Genomic DNA, 15,796 nt, shown 5'->3' on the forward strand with positions numbered 1-15,796 from the left:
ACTATGTCCAATTCTGGATGCCACAGTTTAAGAAGGATGTTGACAATCTGGAGCATGTACAGTGGAGAGCAACCAAGATGATCAAGGCTCTGGAAACTAAGCTTTAGGAGGAATGGCTGAAGGAGCTGGGTATGTTTAGCCTGGAGAAGAAGAGACTGAGAGGAGATATGATAGCCATATCTCAAGGGCTGTCACATGGACAGTGGAACAGCCTCCCATGAGAGGTGATGGCCTCTCCTTCACTGGAGGTTTTTAAGCAGAGGTTGGATGGCCATCTGCCATGGATTCTTTAGCTGAGATTCCTGCATTGCAAGGGGTTGGACTTGATGACCCTCAGGGTCCCTTCCAACTCTACAATTGTATGATTCTATTTCCCCAGATGAAATTACTATTATTATTATTATTATTATTATTATTATTATTATTATTATTAATATCCCACCCATCTGGCTGGTCCCCAGCCACTCTGGGCAGCTCCCAGCCGAACACTAAAAACAGAATAAAACTTCAAACATTAAAAACTTCCCTAAACAGGGCTGCCTATAAGAACTGAGTAAGCAATTGATGGGCAGCCTAAAGATTCTCTAAGCCAACCATGACATGCGGAGAGTGGAGGTGATGGAGTTGGGGGATGAGAGACGGTGGTGGATAGAGGACTGGTGCGAATGTGGGCTGGGGGCTGGTCCTCCCAACATCCCAATCCTCCTAACCTCAGGCTATCCTTTCCAGGCAGTCCGGGGGGGGGCTGCTGCTTGGGAGTTTCGCTCCTCTCCTCGCCATCTCTCTGCAAAGTGGCGATCCTCTGGGGGGCGGTGAAGCTGCCTGGCCGGCGCTCTGGTGACCCCTCCAGGCAGCAGAAGGGTCTCTACCCGCGTGGGCGCTGCCGCGCAAACTCCTCCTTCCCGCCGCCTTGGCTGGGTCTGTGCCGGGCCTGGCCCGGCGGGCGGCCGCTGCTTCTCCACGGTGTCTTCCTTTGTGCCGCCTGAGCCGGGGGGTGGGTGGGAGAAGCCCTGCCTGCCTGCTTCCCTCCCGCTGCCCTTCCGGGGAGGGGAGGGGAGGGGAGAGCTGGGCGGGCGCGAGCGAGCGGCGGCGGCGGCCTTTTGTCATTCTGAGCACACACGCAGACGCGTCCGCGCTCGCTCGCTTGCTCGCTCACTCCGGCGCTGCGCCTGGGCGCGGCGGGCGGCGCAATCCCACCGCCGGGGAGGGGCGGCCGTGGGGTCGCCACCATCGCCGCCGCCCCCTCGTCTGGTCCTCTCTCTTGGAAGGAGCGCCGCCCTGGGCATGGGCATCTCACCGTAGCTGGAGCAGGGAGGAGAGGAGGGCGGGAGAGACCCGCCCCGTCGCCGCCACCGGCGGCGGCCCCAGCAGCAGCAGTAGCAGCAGCCTCCGACCATGGAGGTGGGCAAGATGGTAAGGGCAGGGCACCGCCGACCCAGGCGGACGGGAGGCGCGGAGGGCAGATGGCGCCCGGCTTTGTGAGAGGGGCGGCGCCCGGGATGCTCCCCGGCAGGAGGCAGGCGGGATGGGGGCGCGGATACTCTCTCTCTCCGGGGTTGCCGGGCTTGTCACCAGCTCCGGGTGGGGTTTCAAGAAGGGAGAGGAGCGGCTGGCCGGGCGGTAATCCAGCGCATTGTGTGCCCAGCCGCCGCTTGCCGGAGAACCCTCGGGGCGCTCGGCTCCAGAGACTTGGCACTGGAGGAGGTCCAGCGCCGGAGGACGGGGTGGTCCTCCCCCACCCCAAGCCTTGGGCACCGGCTTGCTCGAGGTGGGGCTCGCCTTCTCTCCCTCCTCCCATTTCCTCGAGAGGAGAGTTGGAGGGAGGCGCTTGTTGCTGCCTCCGTTGTCCCCGGTTGCCTCCATCTATCTAGCCTTGCAGGGCTCGGGAGCCTCCACCCGCTTTCCCCATCTCGGGAGTCTCCTTGCGGCGCCTTCCCAGCCTGCGTTAGGACATGCCTAGCGGGGAAACGCGCAGAGCCAGGCTCTGCTTTGTTGCGGTAGGGAGAGAGCCGCCGCCACCTGTCTCCGGCTGAGCGAAACACTCGCAGCCGGCATTGTGGGCGCGTCCAGGACCACCATCCCTCCCTTCCTCCTTTTGCGGGTGGATCTGGGCCGAAGGGGGCAGGGCGCGACCTCGAAAAGGGTCAAGTTGGTTCTGTGCAACAGAGAGTTCCCCAGGGCTGCCTTTCGGAAGCAGCAGGAAAGGCTTTGAAGGACTCCCGCCGGAGACTCCGTTGCCTTGGGGGGGGGCGTGTTGGTGTTTGCCTCCTGCAGTCACAGCAGTTGAACCCTACAGAGCCGGGAAAAGGAGCTGTTTTCAAGCAGCAAAAAGGGGCAGGCTTTGGTGGGGGGAGTTAGCCCACCTCGTGGGGGGGTTGCGAGCTACTGATTGGCTGCCAGTGACATCATGCTACCTAGACAATTCCCCCTCCATCCCTAATTCGTGCTTTAAGAGTAGCGGGTTTCTGGAGCATGGTGATAATGCCTTGAGGGGAGCCAATCTAAGGGGTACTTGCTGAACCAGCAACCACAGGTAGGCTCCGTCAGGAAAGTGGCAGGTGGTTGGAGAGGAGGCAAGAGCTAAGAACGAGCCCAACACTTAAATGATCTAATATACAGAATGTAGCTCAAAGTAATAGTCATGATTCCACCAGTGTGCTTAACCCCAGCTGCTTAAACAAAAAGATTGCAAGGTTTAAGACGGTTGTGCAAGGGGGGAAGGGAGTAATACATTCAAGAGGAGGCATTGCATTTTTCATTCCTTCCTGTCTGAATTTGACACACTGAAGGGCATGGGGGCTGTTGTAGTTCAGTGGCAGAACAACTGTGTTGCATGCTGAATGTGCCACCCCGGTGGCATCTCCAGGTAGGGCTGGGAGAGCCCCTGGAGAACTGCTCCCAGTCAGTGCAGGCAGTCCTGAACTAGACCACTACAGTGGTACCTCGGGTTAAGTACTTAATTTGTTTCAGAGGTCCGTTCTTAACCTGAAACTGTTCTTAACCTGGAGCACCACTTTAGCTAATGGGGCCTCCTGCTGCCGCCACGCCGCTAGAGCACAATTTCTGTTCTTATCCTGAAGCAAAGTTCTTAACCCGAGGTACTATTTCTGGGTTAGCGGAGTCTGTAATCTGAAGTGTATGTAACCTGAAGCGTATGTAACCCAAGGTACCACTGTATACCTCTTGGTATAAAGCTCTTTCCTACATTCCTAGAGGCAAGAAGGTGTGAGCTGTTGACTTGAGAGTGACATGAGAGAGAAAACACACACACACACACACACACACACACACACACAAAAACACAATCATTCATGGCTTCCTAGCTCCAGTCCAGGACTTCCACTCTGAGAGAGAGGCAACTCATCACAGTCTGAAGGGCTGCTGGGAGCAGCACCTTCTGAGCTGTCAGAGAGGGCAGATGCACCTGGAGTGCAGGGCTAAAGGCTTTCATGGCTCAAGCTAGGAACAGCAAGCTTCGAAGGGTAGAATAATGAGGTTCATGCTGACCTATTGGCAGGGAAGCCACCCTTGAGATCTGCTGCAGAAGCAGCCTCTGGATGAAGCTGAGGGTGAGCTACCAGTTTAAAATGATGGGTTAGCTTCTCAGATAAGAGAAATTGATCACTCCAAATGTTAACTGATGGTGGAAGGGTAAGTGTATTCAGGTTATTAAAGGATGTTTCAGTTACACGCACACATCCTCTTGTAAATGACCTACCCCTTCCTTGTTTGGGGCAAGTGAAATTTGCCTCTTGAGGAACCTGGGTGGGAACAGTCAATATCCTTTCTGCTTCTTTTCTGCCATCAAAGAACCCTATTGCTCTTCATTTCAGTGCCTGAATTGCCTTCATGGTAAGGGGGAGTGTCCCTGTCTCAAAGTCACTGTGTGCTTAGAGCTTGCTTGAATTCTGTTTGAGGGACTAGAAAGGTGTGGCATTCCCACTCCACATGGGAATGGGGGAGGTAGTGCTGCTGTTTTGTGCAGAGGGGTGGGGGTGGTCTTTGGGTTATCCAAATGAGCCCGTAGAAGTGCATTAGGGTTACCAGCACTGATTTGAATGCCTTTGAGAATATTGTCTCCCAGTTAGTCTTTTGGTGTGACGGTTCCTGAGATGGAACAGTGGGTTTGGGCTTACATTTGGATACTGTTGGATTCCATTTTGAATCAGGAGAAGCACAGCCTAGTTCTTCAGGATAGACTCTTAATGCAGCTGTTGGGTTGCGCCAGCAGAGGTCCCCCCCCCAAACCTGGTGCAAAATTTGTAACGCAAAACATAATTGTGGGAGATAACAAGGCTGATATGCCTGATTGAAAATTAGAATCCTGTGTGTGCATATGCCAGCCTTTGATAAACACCTTTGCTACTTCTCTGTGCTTCCTCTTGTGGAAAGAGCCATGCCACTCTGGTGCTTAGTGGGCTGTTGCCGCCACTGTCATCCCTCTTTGCTCTGGGCCTTGTTACATTTTCCTCACAGGACTCTTTTTCATCTGGCAGATGCTGTCTCTGCTTTGGGGAGAGCCCCTTAGCATAAGAGAGTCATTGTGGTGTAGTGGTTAGAATGTCAGAGTCGGACCTGGGGAACCTGGGTTCAAATCCACACTCAGCCGTGAAAGCTCACTTGAGCAGGAAACCAAGAAGGAGAACCTGACCATAAGAGCCTAATTTTACAGACATTTAACATGTCTCCTCTTACTTGCTTGTTTTCTAAACAAAAATCTTTCTTCATAGGCGAGTCTCTCTTGCCACCATGTAAATTCTGGGGCTCCTCACCCTGTTTCCTGGGGCAACACAGCCCTCCTGCCCTGGAGCTGACGAACCTTGGTTTCCCTTCTTTTTCCAAGCCACTGTGAGGCTGTCTGGAATGGGGAAGTAATGCAAGCAGTTCTTTGGAAAGGAAGCTTGTGGTGGCTCCTGCAAGCCACCCTACCCCAGTGGCTGCTTGAGCTCCTTGATCACTCTCCCTCCAGAACATTTCCTTGACTCTTCTGCAACATGTTTTACACATGACAGCATAAACCAGCAGGCTCCTTGAAGTTCTAACTGCAAAAATAAAGTTAATGGTTGATTTCAAAATGATTCCAGGTTAAGGGGTAGGAGGTTGTCCATGCTAGTCTTCCTCAGAGGAGACCCATTGAAGCTGACGAACATGACTAACAGGTTTATTATTTTCAGCAGGCCTACTCTGAATGAGACTTGGTTGAATACAACTCTGGCAGGTTTTGTTTTGGGATTTTTTTTAAAAAAAATGGTATTGTATTCTGAATAAAATAGTATGTCACAAAAGCTATTAGATCCCACTATGTTAACTTAAATCCTCCACTTGGCTTTTGGGAAGCTCTGGAGAAGAAAACAGAAGATGCAGAGGTGAAATACCAGGCTCTGAGCAAATATTTATTTATCAAATTTATATCCCATCCTACCCCAAGATGCCCTGGGTGCCAAATGAGTGTATCATTTAAAACAAAAACAAAGCAAACATTTTAAAACAATAAAACATTTTTTAAAATAACTGTTAAAAACAACTGAAATAAGTTACATTAAAAAAAATTCTAAAAGTTATAAACATTTTTCAGTCCCTTGATCTTCTGGTTGTCTAGAACAGTATTCTTCAGCCACCAAACATCTGGATAAATAGGAATGTTTTCAAATACCTCCTGCAAGTTAATAATGATGGAGACAGGTGCACCTCATTAGGGAGTGCATTGCACTACTGGGGAGCTACCACTGAAAAGGCCCTGTCATGAGTCAGCGCCAACCGGGTGACACCTGGTAGTAACATCACCACCAAATCCCCACCTTCTGATTGTAGTGGAGGCAGATTCAATGTACCCCAACAGCTTAATAGGGTTCGAAAGAAAGAGAACGTACATTTCTGAAATCTGTTTTTCAAGGTTGCACTATGAGTGTAAATTCCAGTGTGTAGGTGAAGCCAATAGAGCTCAGAATTTAGGATGAAATTTAATCCTGTGGACCCATGAACCACTGTGGTGCTTCGTAATGAGGTCTTAATTGGGGAGGGGAAGAGAAACACAAGAATTTATTGGTGGGGGTGGAGAATGATAAAAACAGGAGGGGGCGTCACTACATGTCCTTGGAGTTGTATAACCACAAACAATGGAATTCATGATAAGGCAAAATGCTAAATTGTTTTCATATCCTGTTTTGAGAAGTTGGGGTAGAAAGTAGCTTAGGTGTTGAGCCGTTTCACTGGGTAAATCAGACATCTGATTGCTTACCGAACTAAATGTACTGTATATATATATTTTAAGAGGCAAATGGAAGGAGGTGAAACCTCACAGGACTGTTTACTCTGTAGTTGTTGGAGCGTGAAGTGGTTTAGGCTCACTCTAAAGAAATAACAAAATTCCCAGATATTTCAAGCACCTGTTACTGGGGACCCCAGTGACCCCATTGGTCCTGGAGTGCGCAGAAGGTGCCAGTGCTCAGACCTTGCGTGTGACTGTGTTGGGGGGTGGGCACTGTGTAAACAGAGAGCACATTATTTGTAAAGCTTCCTTCCGCTGGCTATTCTACATATTCTTCAAGTCCTGCTTTGTCGCCATTTAAATGGTATGCATTCATTTGAATGCAGCATTAGGGTTTTTCTATAGATCTCTTGAAAAAGAGGATCTCCCCTGGAAATCTTATTCTGGGATAGATGTGCAGTGGATGTGCTGGACCCAGTAATGGGCTGGATGAGAGCCAATAAACTGAAACTCAATTCAGATAAGACCGAGGCACTGTTAGTGGGTGGTTCCCTAGACTGGGTGGATTGGAGGTTGCCTGCTCTTGATGGGGTTCCACTCCCTCTGAAGGAGCAGGTACGTATCTTGGTGGTACTTCGGGATCCTTTGCTGTCACTTGAGGCTCAGGTGGCCTTGGTGGCTTGGAGTGCCTTCCATCAGCTTTGGCTAGTGGCCCAGCTGCACCCCACTCTGGACAGGGCTAGCCTAACTACTGTAGCCTGTACTCTGGTATCCTCTACATTAGATTATTGCAATGTGTTATACTTGGTGCTGCCTCTGAAGATGGTTCAGAAACTTCAGCTGGTGCAGAATTCATTGAGCAGGTTGCTCACTGGGGCAAGATGGTGTAGTAGATGGTGTAGATGGTGTAGTGCCAATCCTGGCCCAACTGTATTGGCCACCAATTAGTTTCCGTGCCAAATCCAAAGTGCTGGTTTTGACATATAAATCCTCAAATGGTTCAAGAGACCTCAAGGGCTGCCTCTCCCCATATTAACTGACCTGGACTCTGTGATCATTATCTGAGGTCCTTCTTTGTGTGCCCCTTCCACAAGAGGTCCAGAGAGTGGCAACACGAGAACCGGTCTTTTCTGCAGTGCTCTCCATTTGTGGAATTCTCTCCCCAGGGAGTTTCACCTGGCGCCATTGTTATATATTTAGGCATCAGGCAAAAACTTTCCTCTACAACCAGGTTGGTCATAAATCACTTTGGGTTGCCCTGGGCAAGATAAAGCAATGAACAAATTCAATAAATAAGAAAAATGATGATGATGACATGTTTCAAATCAGTTTGCTTATTCTGTCTTCCACAGTAACATAGGAAGCTGCCTTATACCACGTCAGACCACTGGTCCATCTATCTCAGTACGTGGTACCTCAGGTTACATACGCTTCAGGTTACATACGCTTCAGGTTACAGACTCCGCTAACCCAGAAATATTACCTCGGGTTAAGAACTTTGCTTCAGGATGAGAACAGAAATCGTGCTCCAGCGGCGTGACGGCAGCGGGAGGCCCCATTAGCTAAAGTGGTGCTTCAGGTTAAGCACAGTTTCAAGTTAAGAACAGACCTCCAGAACAAATTAAGTACTTAACCTGAGGTACCACTGTATTGTCTACACTGACTGGCAGCAGCTCTCCAAGATTTCATGCAGGAGTCCCTCTTACTCTGACCTGGACATGTCAGGGATTGAACCTGAGACCTTCTGCTTGCAAGGCAGAGCAGACACTCTGCCACTGAGCTGTGGCCCCTCCCCAAAACTCTAGGAAGGCCTGCCTGCAAGGGGGGCGGGGAGCATCTTCAAAGGCTCTTTACTGCTAAAAGCCCTTGGCGGAGCACACTGGTAAACTGATGCTTGGCCAGCTTCCTGTGCCATGTCATAACTCTGGGAGTGATGGAAAGGCACAGGGCAGTCCTCCCTCTTGCAGGGCTTGGAAACTGCCACTTGCTTCTTGGATTCAGGGCAGTTTGTAGTTCCAGTTTCCTATAAGGGCAGTTGCAGGGCAGGCAGGAAAGACCTGGATTTTGTTGAGAAAAGGTAGGGCTAAGGTAGGTCTGCCTCCATTTTCAGTGGGCTTTGTGCCAGAGGCTCACTGCAAGAGCCAGAGCTGTGCTTGGTGCATGTGACTTGTGGCCTTAACCTTTGAGCTGCAGGTCTCCCCCCGCCCTCCTGATCTCAGAGCCCAGAGTGGCCTCCTTCCAGCTTTCAGCTTTGCCCAGAATAATCACTGGTGGGTTTGCTGCAGTACTGAAGGTTCCTACAGGGCCAGCAGTGGACATTCCGCCTCCCCTCCTGGCAGGTCCTAGCTCAATTTGTCACTGGACACCAACTTTGAGGTCATCAGTGAAGCACTCAGAGACAAGAGGGAAGCCCTGGATTCAGGGGAGACAGGGGTGGTCCAGGTGTTCAAAATTCCCCAGGAGCATTTTGCTACTGGCGTGGGTCCAGTTACCCCTGTGTGTGTTTCTTCTTCTTGCATACGGGAACAAATGAATTCTTGTAAGAGCAAGTTACAGTCAAGCAAGGTAGTTGAGATCATACAATTGTGGAATTGGAAGGTACCCCAAGGGTCTTCTAGTCCAACCCCCTGGCAAATAGACTTTCCGTTGTGGTGACCAAAACCTAGATCCAAGGTGCTCCTAGCTTATATCTGAGTTTCTAACACTGGGATTGGTGTTCTCTTGATGGCAGGGGTTTAGTGGCGCATCTTAAGCACCATATCTGCAAATCAATCACCAAAACACCAAACATGAACCCAATTTGAGGGAAGGGGACTGCTTTGAAGAAGCCATTATCCTTGTTTAGACCTTACCAGACAAAAACAGCTTAATATCCACAAATTGCTATGATAAGGAAGAGTTGGGTTTCTGGGATTTCCATGGATAATTTTGGACCAGGAGCTCATTAGTGCCGTGGCTTCTTTCTTGATCTCATGCCAGTTGTGATATCAGCTGGGGAGTAGCAGTGAGCCCATCTGGTGCCTCTCCTGCCTTGGCTGTAGCTTCCTGTTGCTATGCATGGGGCGGGCGGGTGTGGAATGAAGCTGGCATTTTCCTGCACGTTGCCTTTACAGAACTTGCTGCATACAGAGCTGCTGGAGCAGGAAGTGCTAGACAATGCCACCCTTTCAGCTGAGCCTTGACCATTTCCCTCTGTGGGTCCAGGAAACCCTCAGCCCCGAGGGTTTTGATTCCAGTGTATAAACCTTACAGGAAAGGGATGGTGAGCTGATGCAGGGGGGAGGAGACAGGGCCCCAGAATGTTGCCTTGCACCTTCCTAACCGTTTCCCCCACCCCCCACCCCAAACTCAGCCAGAGAAGCCTCATTCATGATTCTGCAGCTGGGCCTGGAATCCCTCCTGGGTGAAGCCTTTTCAGAGTGACACTGCAGCTGTCAGCTCAGTGGGAGTGCAAGGCTTCCTTTTCTCCCCACCCCCAGATGATGAAATTATTTTGTGGGAGGAGAGGGGGTGCATAAACACCTCACAGAAAGTCATGGGATCCCTGTGGTTTTGAAGAGAGAACAGTGACTCTCCACAGAATGTTCAGTACACATTTGAATCTAGCGCTCCAGATTGCATGCTTGGGGGAATCCTTGGAGGCAGAATCCAGTTCTCAGGGGCAAGGCCCTGCACAGCCCCAAAGGAATGACAGATTTCAAGAGAAAAGCATCAGTGTTTTGATGCCTGCCTGGAAGGTTTCTGACCTCCCCCAGAAGGTTTATACACAGTCTTAGAAGGACCTTCCTAAAATGTTGGGTCTTTCCCTGCGTCCTGTGACGTGTCCTCATGGTTACAGGTGACTCAGAGTTGGGTGGACTTCTACAGAAGTTTGCTTTGGGGAGATCTGACTGAGAGGTTTGACTGAACTGATCTGAGCTGTAACAAGATGAGCCCCATCCCAAGTTAAGCTGTTGGGGACCATGGTATGTTATGGTGATGTTGTATGTTCCGTTTGCTTGACTGGCTACTGATTTTAACATCTGCCTTGCACCAAGAGGCACCAGGGGCATGGCATGCCTTGATCTGCTTTTGGTACTCAAGTGTTGATTCCCTTCAGAGCATCCAAAGGTAGAAAGGCCCACTTTCAGTACCTGGACTTGAAGGCCTTGATCCAGCCCTATGTAGCTTGAATTGATATTGGGCTGGGTGGTATGTTTGCTCTAGTTTAGCAGAGGCAAATACTGAGGCTAGTGAGCTTCTGTGCAGCCCTAAATTAGGTTGTATGACAAAGCAAAGTCACAGCTTTTTCTAGAGATCTTTAAGACAGGACTAGTGAGGGCAAGAGCAAATCTCGATTTACCTTTAAGATATCCAAATATGGAGCTTGGTGATGGGCAGTGCTGAGTCACTCTGTAAGATTTCCTCAGTTTACTCAGTCAGGATGAGAAGCGCTGGCAGTGAAATGTGACGCTGCTTCCGTGCTGAGCTTCTGACACTTGTTTATCTCATCTAGAGCAGACCACAGATGGGAAAGTTGTGCCACTCTGTCCTTGTACTCCTCTGGGTGACCACTTTATTAATCTTTCATCCTGATCTGCTTGTACAAAGCTTATGTGGGGGCCAGACCATGTCCAGTCATTGCTGAGCATTTGTTCTTATTTGTTTGTGGGTTACATGCCTTCCAGTTAATTATTTGTTTATCGCACACCTTTCAGTACATTTCCTCATCACTTTCCTAACCGCAAAAGTCCATCATCTTCTTTAGGTGGATTTGTCACTATAGAGCACTCTCATTCACTTTAATTGTGCAAACCTCCGGTGTGTACTTTAAAACCTCTCTAGGGGCGGTGCTAGGAAATGTTCTCTATATATCAGAATGTTCCTGAGTAGTGCGCTGTGCCGTACGTGGAATAGCTATGATTGTGACACCCTTTGCAGCACTAAAAGCTATTTCATGTTCCATGTAAGTTATCTTTTGTTATGGTTATAAGACCCATTGAAAAAATACAGATTGCAGATAACAGTATACTAAATATTTCATTTCTATAGAACAGAGCTTTCCAAACTTTTCATGTTGGTGACACAGTTTTTAGACATGCATCATTTTGTGACAGAGTAATTCAACTTTACTAGCACACCAGAGGTTAAAATAACTCCTTTCCAGCCCTGGGAGGAGCGCAAGGAGCGTTCACATGACACACTTACACACTGCAGCCGACACACTACTAACAGGTCATGACACATAGTTTGGAAACATTAGAGATCCACTTCACATCACTTCACTGTAAAGTGAGATAGTGTTGGTAGGAGAAGCAGACCTAGCCAGGGTCTTCTGCAGGTGGCTTTTTAATGAGGCTAACTCCTAGACCAACAGTTCTGAAAGTGGGGTTACTGGGGGAGTAAATGACTATCAGACTTTGAAAAGCTGGTATCACTGGGTCAAGTTCATCAGCTTTGTGGAATTGAACTAAATAGTTTTAATTGGATTTTGAATAAATGTGCAATTAATTGTTACCGTTCTGAATATTATTGTATTATTATATTTCTTAGTGGCTCATGCAAACCGCTATTGTGAATAATACATTTTATAGGGCAGGATAGTGAGTGCTGGGGTTGAGTTTATGGGACCAAAGGGGCAGTGGCCTGAAAACTACTATGCTAGAGGTAACTAGGGATCTGTCAGGATAAGGGTTTTTTCCCCCCAAGGGCAGCCCAGATCTTATCCTCACCACATAGCCCCCTCCCTCAACCACCACTGGTGGTTTGTCTGCAAGCAAGACAGACGCATCCTACATCACATCCAGACATACACTGACTTCTTGCTGAAGTGCATCATTGCTCATAGAGAAACTGTAGGTAGGATCTCCCTGTAGACTTTGGCAGACAGCCAGGCTGATGCAGCCTCCCATCTAACTGTGCCATTCCTAGTTGCCAGAACTGGTGCCTGGAAATCATGGATGCTTGAGCTGAGGTTCCTGCATTGCAGGGTGTTTGCCCCTTCCAACGCTACAGTTCTATGATTCTAAGTCTTTCACTGTCAGGCCATGATGCCCAACTGCAGGCCTGCTTCCAAGAACCGTGTACCAGTGGGAGACCATCTTGGGAGTCAGGTGCTGCTGTGCTTTGTCCCACTAAGGGCTTCTTCAGAGGCACAGGAGTTTTTTATTCAAGCTAATGGACCCGTGGAATGAGGAGTAGTGAGTGGAAAATTGGAGGGGGTCTGAGAGGTTTGCCCTGAATTGTTGTGCCTGGAGGAGGATGTTCAGAGGCTTCCAGGTTCCTCCAGGGTTTGTACATTCCAGCCTAGACTGGGCGAAGACTCTGCCTCTGAATTATTGCAGCCAATCCGCAGCCAGCCTATGTTCAGGACAGTTGGGCTGATTTCAACATCCCTTGGCCCATCTCAATGGCCTCACCACTGTGCCAAGGGGGACAATTCTTGGCAACTGCTGAGTGTGAGAGATCCATCAGAATCTTCTCAGAGATGGGTGTGGGGATTGACAGACTGGGAGGGGACACTACACAGTTGGTGCTAGCAGCGTTGTGGGAAGGGGGATTACCTTTCGCTGCAATTGCAACCTACTAATGCTTCCCCCCCTTTCTTTTTTAGACTGTCAGCATCAACAAGGCCATTAATGCTCAGGAAGTTGCCGTCAAAGAGAAACACGCCAGAAATATCCTTTTGGAATTTGGCAGCTTTGGGGGAAGGTGGAGGCAGAGGCTGTGTCTGCCTTTCTGGGGCAAAATGCCCATCGTGGCCTGGCCAAGCTGAGCTGGAACAAAGCACCTGTGTTAGGATTGTGTGTGTGGTTGTGTGTGTTCCATGCGTGTAGATGCTGGGCTTTGAGCCTGCTTGTTGCCCAAAATCACTGCCCTATAGTCTCCATGCTCCCTTCCTTGGAATTCTTTCCTTAGCCTACATCTCTCACCATGCATCCTGGGGACGCACCACGAGAAAGGAGCCCACACCTTCTGGGCCGTCGTGAGCCGGCTGCCCCTCTCCAGCAATGCCGTCCTCTGCTGGAAATTTTGCCATGTCTTCCACAAGCTCCTCCGTGATGGACATCCAAATGTAAGGGCAGCAGCCTCTTCTCCCAAAGCCCCGCTCTGCTCTGGAGGTCCTGAACTGCACCAGCTTCCTGTTTCTGCTTGTGGAACTCGGGTGTTGGGGTGCAGGGCGGGTGATGCCAGTTCCTTTCCCCCTCCTACCTGCTTTGAAATCCATGTTGAGATGGAGCCAATGAAAGGCCTTCATTTGGAGGCTGGGGGCAGAGCGTGGGGGCAGGGGAGACAGGATTCCACCTCTTTTCTTTCGGGGGCCGACTAGAACCAATGCCCTCTTTTGATTCATTACTTTTATCCTACTTCTCTGTCCGCGGACACACTAAGCAGCTTACAAGGTTTAGAAATGATCAAGGAATTGCTTGTCATTATAAAAACAAATCGTTTAAGGCAGCAGCAGATCAGATTCAATCCAGATCCAGGTTTCAGGAAGCAGAGCAGCTTTAAAAGCCAGCAGCGAAAGGTAACAGCTGAAGACCTAAAGCCTTGTTGAAACCGGTTTTCAGTAGACATTAATAAAGGAACAGCCTGACAGGCCTCCAGGGCAGGAGTTCCACAATACTGAGATAGTGTAATGTTACTTTTTAAAAATCAAAATAAAACCTTTTTGGTCACCACCAATTTAGTAACATAGCTAATGGTAATAACCTGTAAGGAAATTTGAGATAAATATATGCTTAATTATAGCATTATGATAGTGCTCTAGCCCTATATCATTTTTTTTTAAGTTGCAAAAGTCTTTGAGATTTATTTAAAGATGGATTTACCCCCCCCCAGTAGGATCATAAAGTGGTACCCACTGCAAGGGCCACCCCAGGGTTTCCCAGACATCTGAGTTCATTGACCCCTTCAAGGGGGTCCTCAGCACTGGTTCCAGGGGGCCCTGCCTGCTCCTAGACCTGTGGGGTGTCTAGCCCATACCCTGAGGAGTCCAAATCTGGTCCCAGGTCAGTGCTAGGCATGACAGCTCCCTAACTGCTCCATGTGGTCCTGATGCTACCCATTGCTGAGATAGGGTCCCGCTTCCCAGTCTACTACCTTCATCATATTGCTTCCTTGAGCCACCCTTTCTTTTAAACAGTCTCCTGGGCGCTCTCTTTCTGATGGCGTCAATTCTCTGCCATCTGCACCATTTTTCTCAAACTTTGTTGTCCACCTCCCCTTCCTTCAGCCTCCAGTTTTAGGGTTCAGTGCCTACCCTGCACCTTTCCTTCAGCTTCCTCGCCCCAGGGCTGCTTTCCCCCCTAAACTTCCCATGTCCCAGGACTCCTTCCTGAGATACTGCTGCCCCTGTGTGAGGTTTTATTCCCAGCCAGACTTCCAGCTGTCCTTTCCCTCACAGAAGTTGGACTGCAAACTCCCTGTAGTTCTCCATGCAGCTGAGTATTCAGTCCCACCTCACCAGCACAGAAAAGCAACATGGGAGGCTTTGCCACCACAAGCCCATTACAGGTTATACAGATGCGTCGCTGGCATCCCGTACCTGAAGATTTTATCAAAATCCTTGTCTCCTTTTCTCCGGCAGGTCTTGAAGGACTCTGTGAGGTACAAGAGCGAGCTCAGCGACACCAGCCGTATGTGGGTAAGTGCTGGCTGGGCCTGGAGAGAGTCCCATCATCTGCTGACAAGGTCCTGAGTCAGGGAGCCAGTGAGATGCCTCCCCTTTGGATCAGGAGGGCAGAGAAGTGTGGAAGTCCGCTTGGTAATGGCACATGTTTTTTCAGAAACTCTGAGGCACACGACTCCCCATTCAGTAAACCAAATTTGGATCATACCACCCCCGCCTCCCGAGCTCCTTGCCAAATTCCCTATTCCTTGAGCCAGCTGGCCAAGCATGTTCAATTCTGAACACTCGGCTGGTGTTTCTGTTGTTGTTGCTGCTGCTGCTCTTATCAGCCCCTTCTCCTTCCCCACCTGTCTGTTGCCCTTCTGAGTTGACTTCAGGGCTCTTGGGAAGGCAAAGGGTTGTGGGTGGATGGGTGTTCCACACACCCACTGGGCATATGCTGCTAATAGTTCTTCACACCCACCAGTCTGCCTTTCCAGACATGCTCCAGTTCAGACTCTTGCTAATTGCCAGTCTCTGGAGGGCAGGCACCAGTGGAGAAGGAGATCCAGCCTTTTGAAAGCTGGTCTCCCTGCCCAAGAGTCTCTGAATGAGAATGTGGGCGAGGGAAGGCATTGCACATCCTGGAAGCTGTGAGTTGGCTTGATGCTGGTTGTAAGGCACTGTGTGAGCCCATCTACTACTGAGCCTGTTCCAAGGTCCTTGTATGAATTTACAAAGACCTGAACGCCTTAGGTCCAGGTACCTGCGGTACCGCTTGAAGCCTGATATCCCAGGTCAGTCACTGAGGTCTTCGGGAGCTTCATTGGTTGTTCCCTGAGTTGGCAAGGCTTGTTTGACAAAAACAAGGAACCAAGCCTTTAGTGTCGTCGGCCCAGCCCTGTGGAACACTATGCCACTAGATCAGGGGTCAGCAACCCACGGCTCCGGAGCCGCATGTGGCTCTTTTACACCTTTGCCACGGCTCCGGGGCGGAT

The 15,796-nt window shown here is 49.8% G+C and overlaps 2 protein-coding genes across 5 annotated transcripts in view; one reads left to right on the forward strand and one right to left on the reverse strand.

The window, feature by feature from the left end:
- The window catches only part of HIP1 (huntingtin interacting protein 1), a 66,830-nt gene that overhangs the window by 26,534 nt on the left and 24,500 nt on the right, over nucleotides 1-15,796 (forward strand). For 2 of the 4 annotated variants that reach the window (XM_083479198.1, XM_083479201.1), the window contains exons 2-4: nucleotides 12,801-12,864; nucleotides 13,120-13,262; nucleotides 14,778-14,834. In XM_083479198.1, the coding sequence (XP_083335324.1) occupies nucleotides 12,801-12,864; nucleotides 13,120-13,262; nucleotides 14,778-14,834 (264 nt within the window). Of the gene's footprint in view, nucleotides 1-1,269; nucleotides 1,414-9,805; nucleotides 10,174-12,800; nucleotides 12,865-13,119; nucleotides 13,263-14,777; nucleotides 14,835-15,796 lie in introns of those variants that run through there. The other 2 variants (XM_083479199.1, XM_083479200.1) reach the window with 2 other exon arrangements.
- LOC310695266 (uncharacterized protein) lies at nucleotides 699-5,549 on the reverse strand. The gene is made up of 2 exons (XM_083479422.1): nucleotides 3,174-5,549; nucleotides 699-2,930 (listed from the first exon to the last, which is right to left on the reverse strand). Exon 2 carries the CDS (start codon nucleotides 1,796-1,798, stop codon nucleotides 866-868), a length of 933 nt encoding a protein of 310 aa, XP_083335548.1. The 5' UTR covers nucleotides 1,799-2,930; nucleotides 3,174-5,549; the 3' UTR covers nucleotides 699-865.

This window comes from Podarcis liolepis (assembly GCF_965112155.1).
Source record: "Podarcis liolepis genome assembly, chromosome: 16".
Lineage (NCBI taxonomy): Eukaryota > Metazoa > Chordata > Lepidosauria > Squamata > Lacertidae > Podarcis > Podarcis liolepis.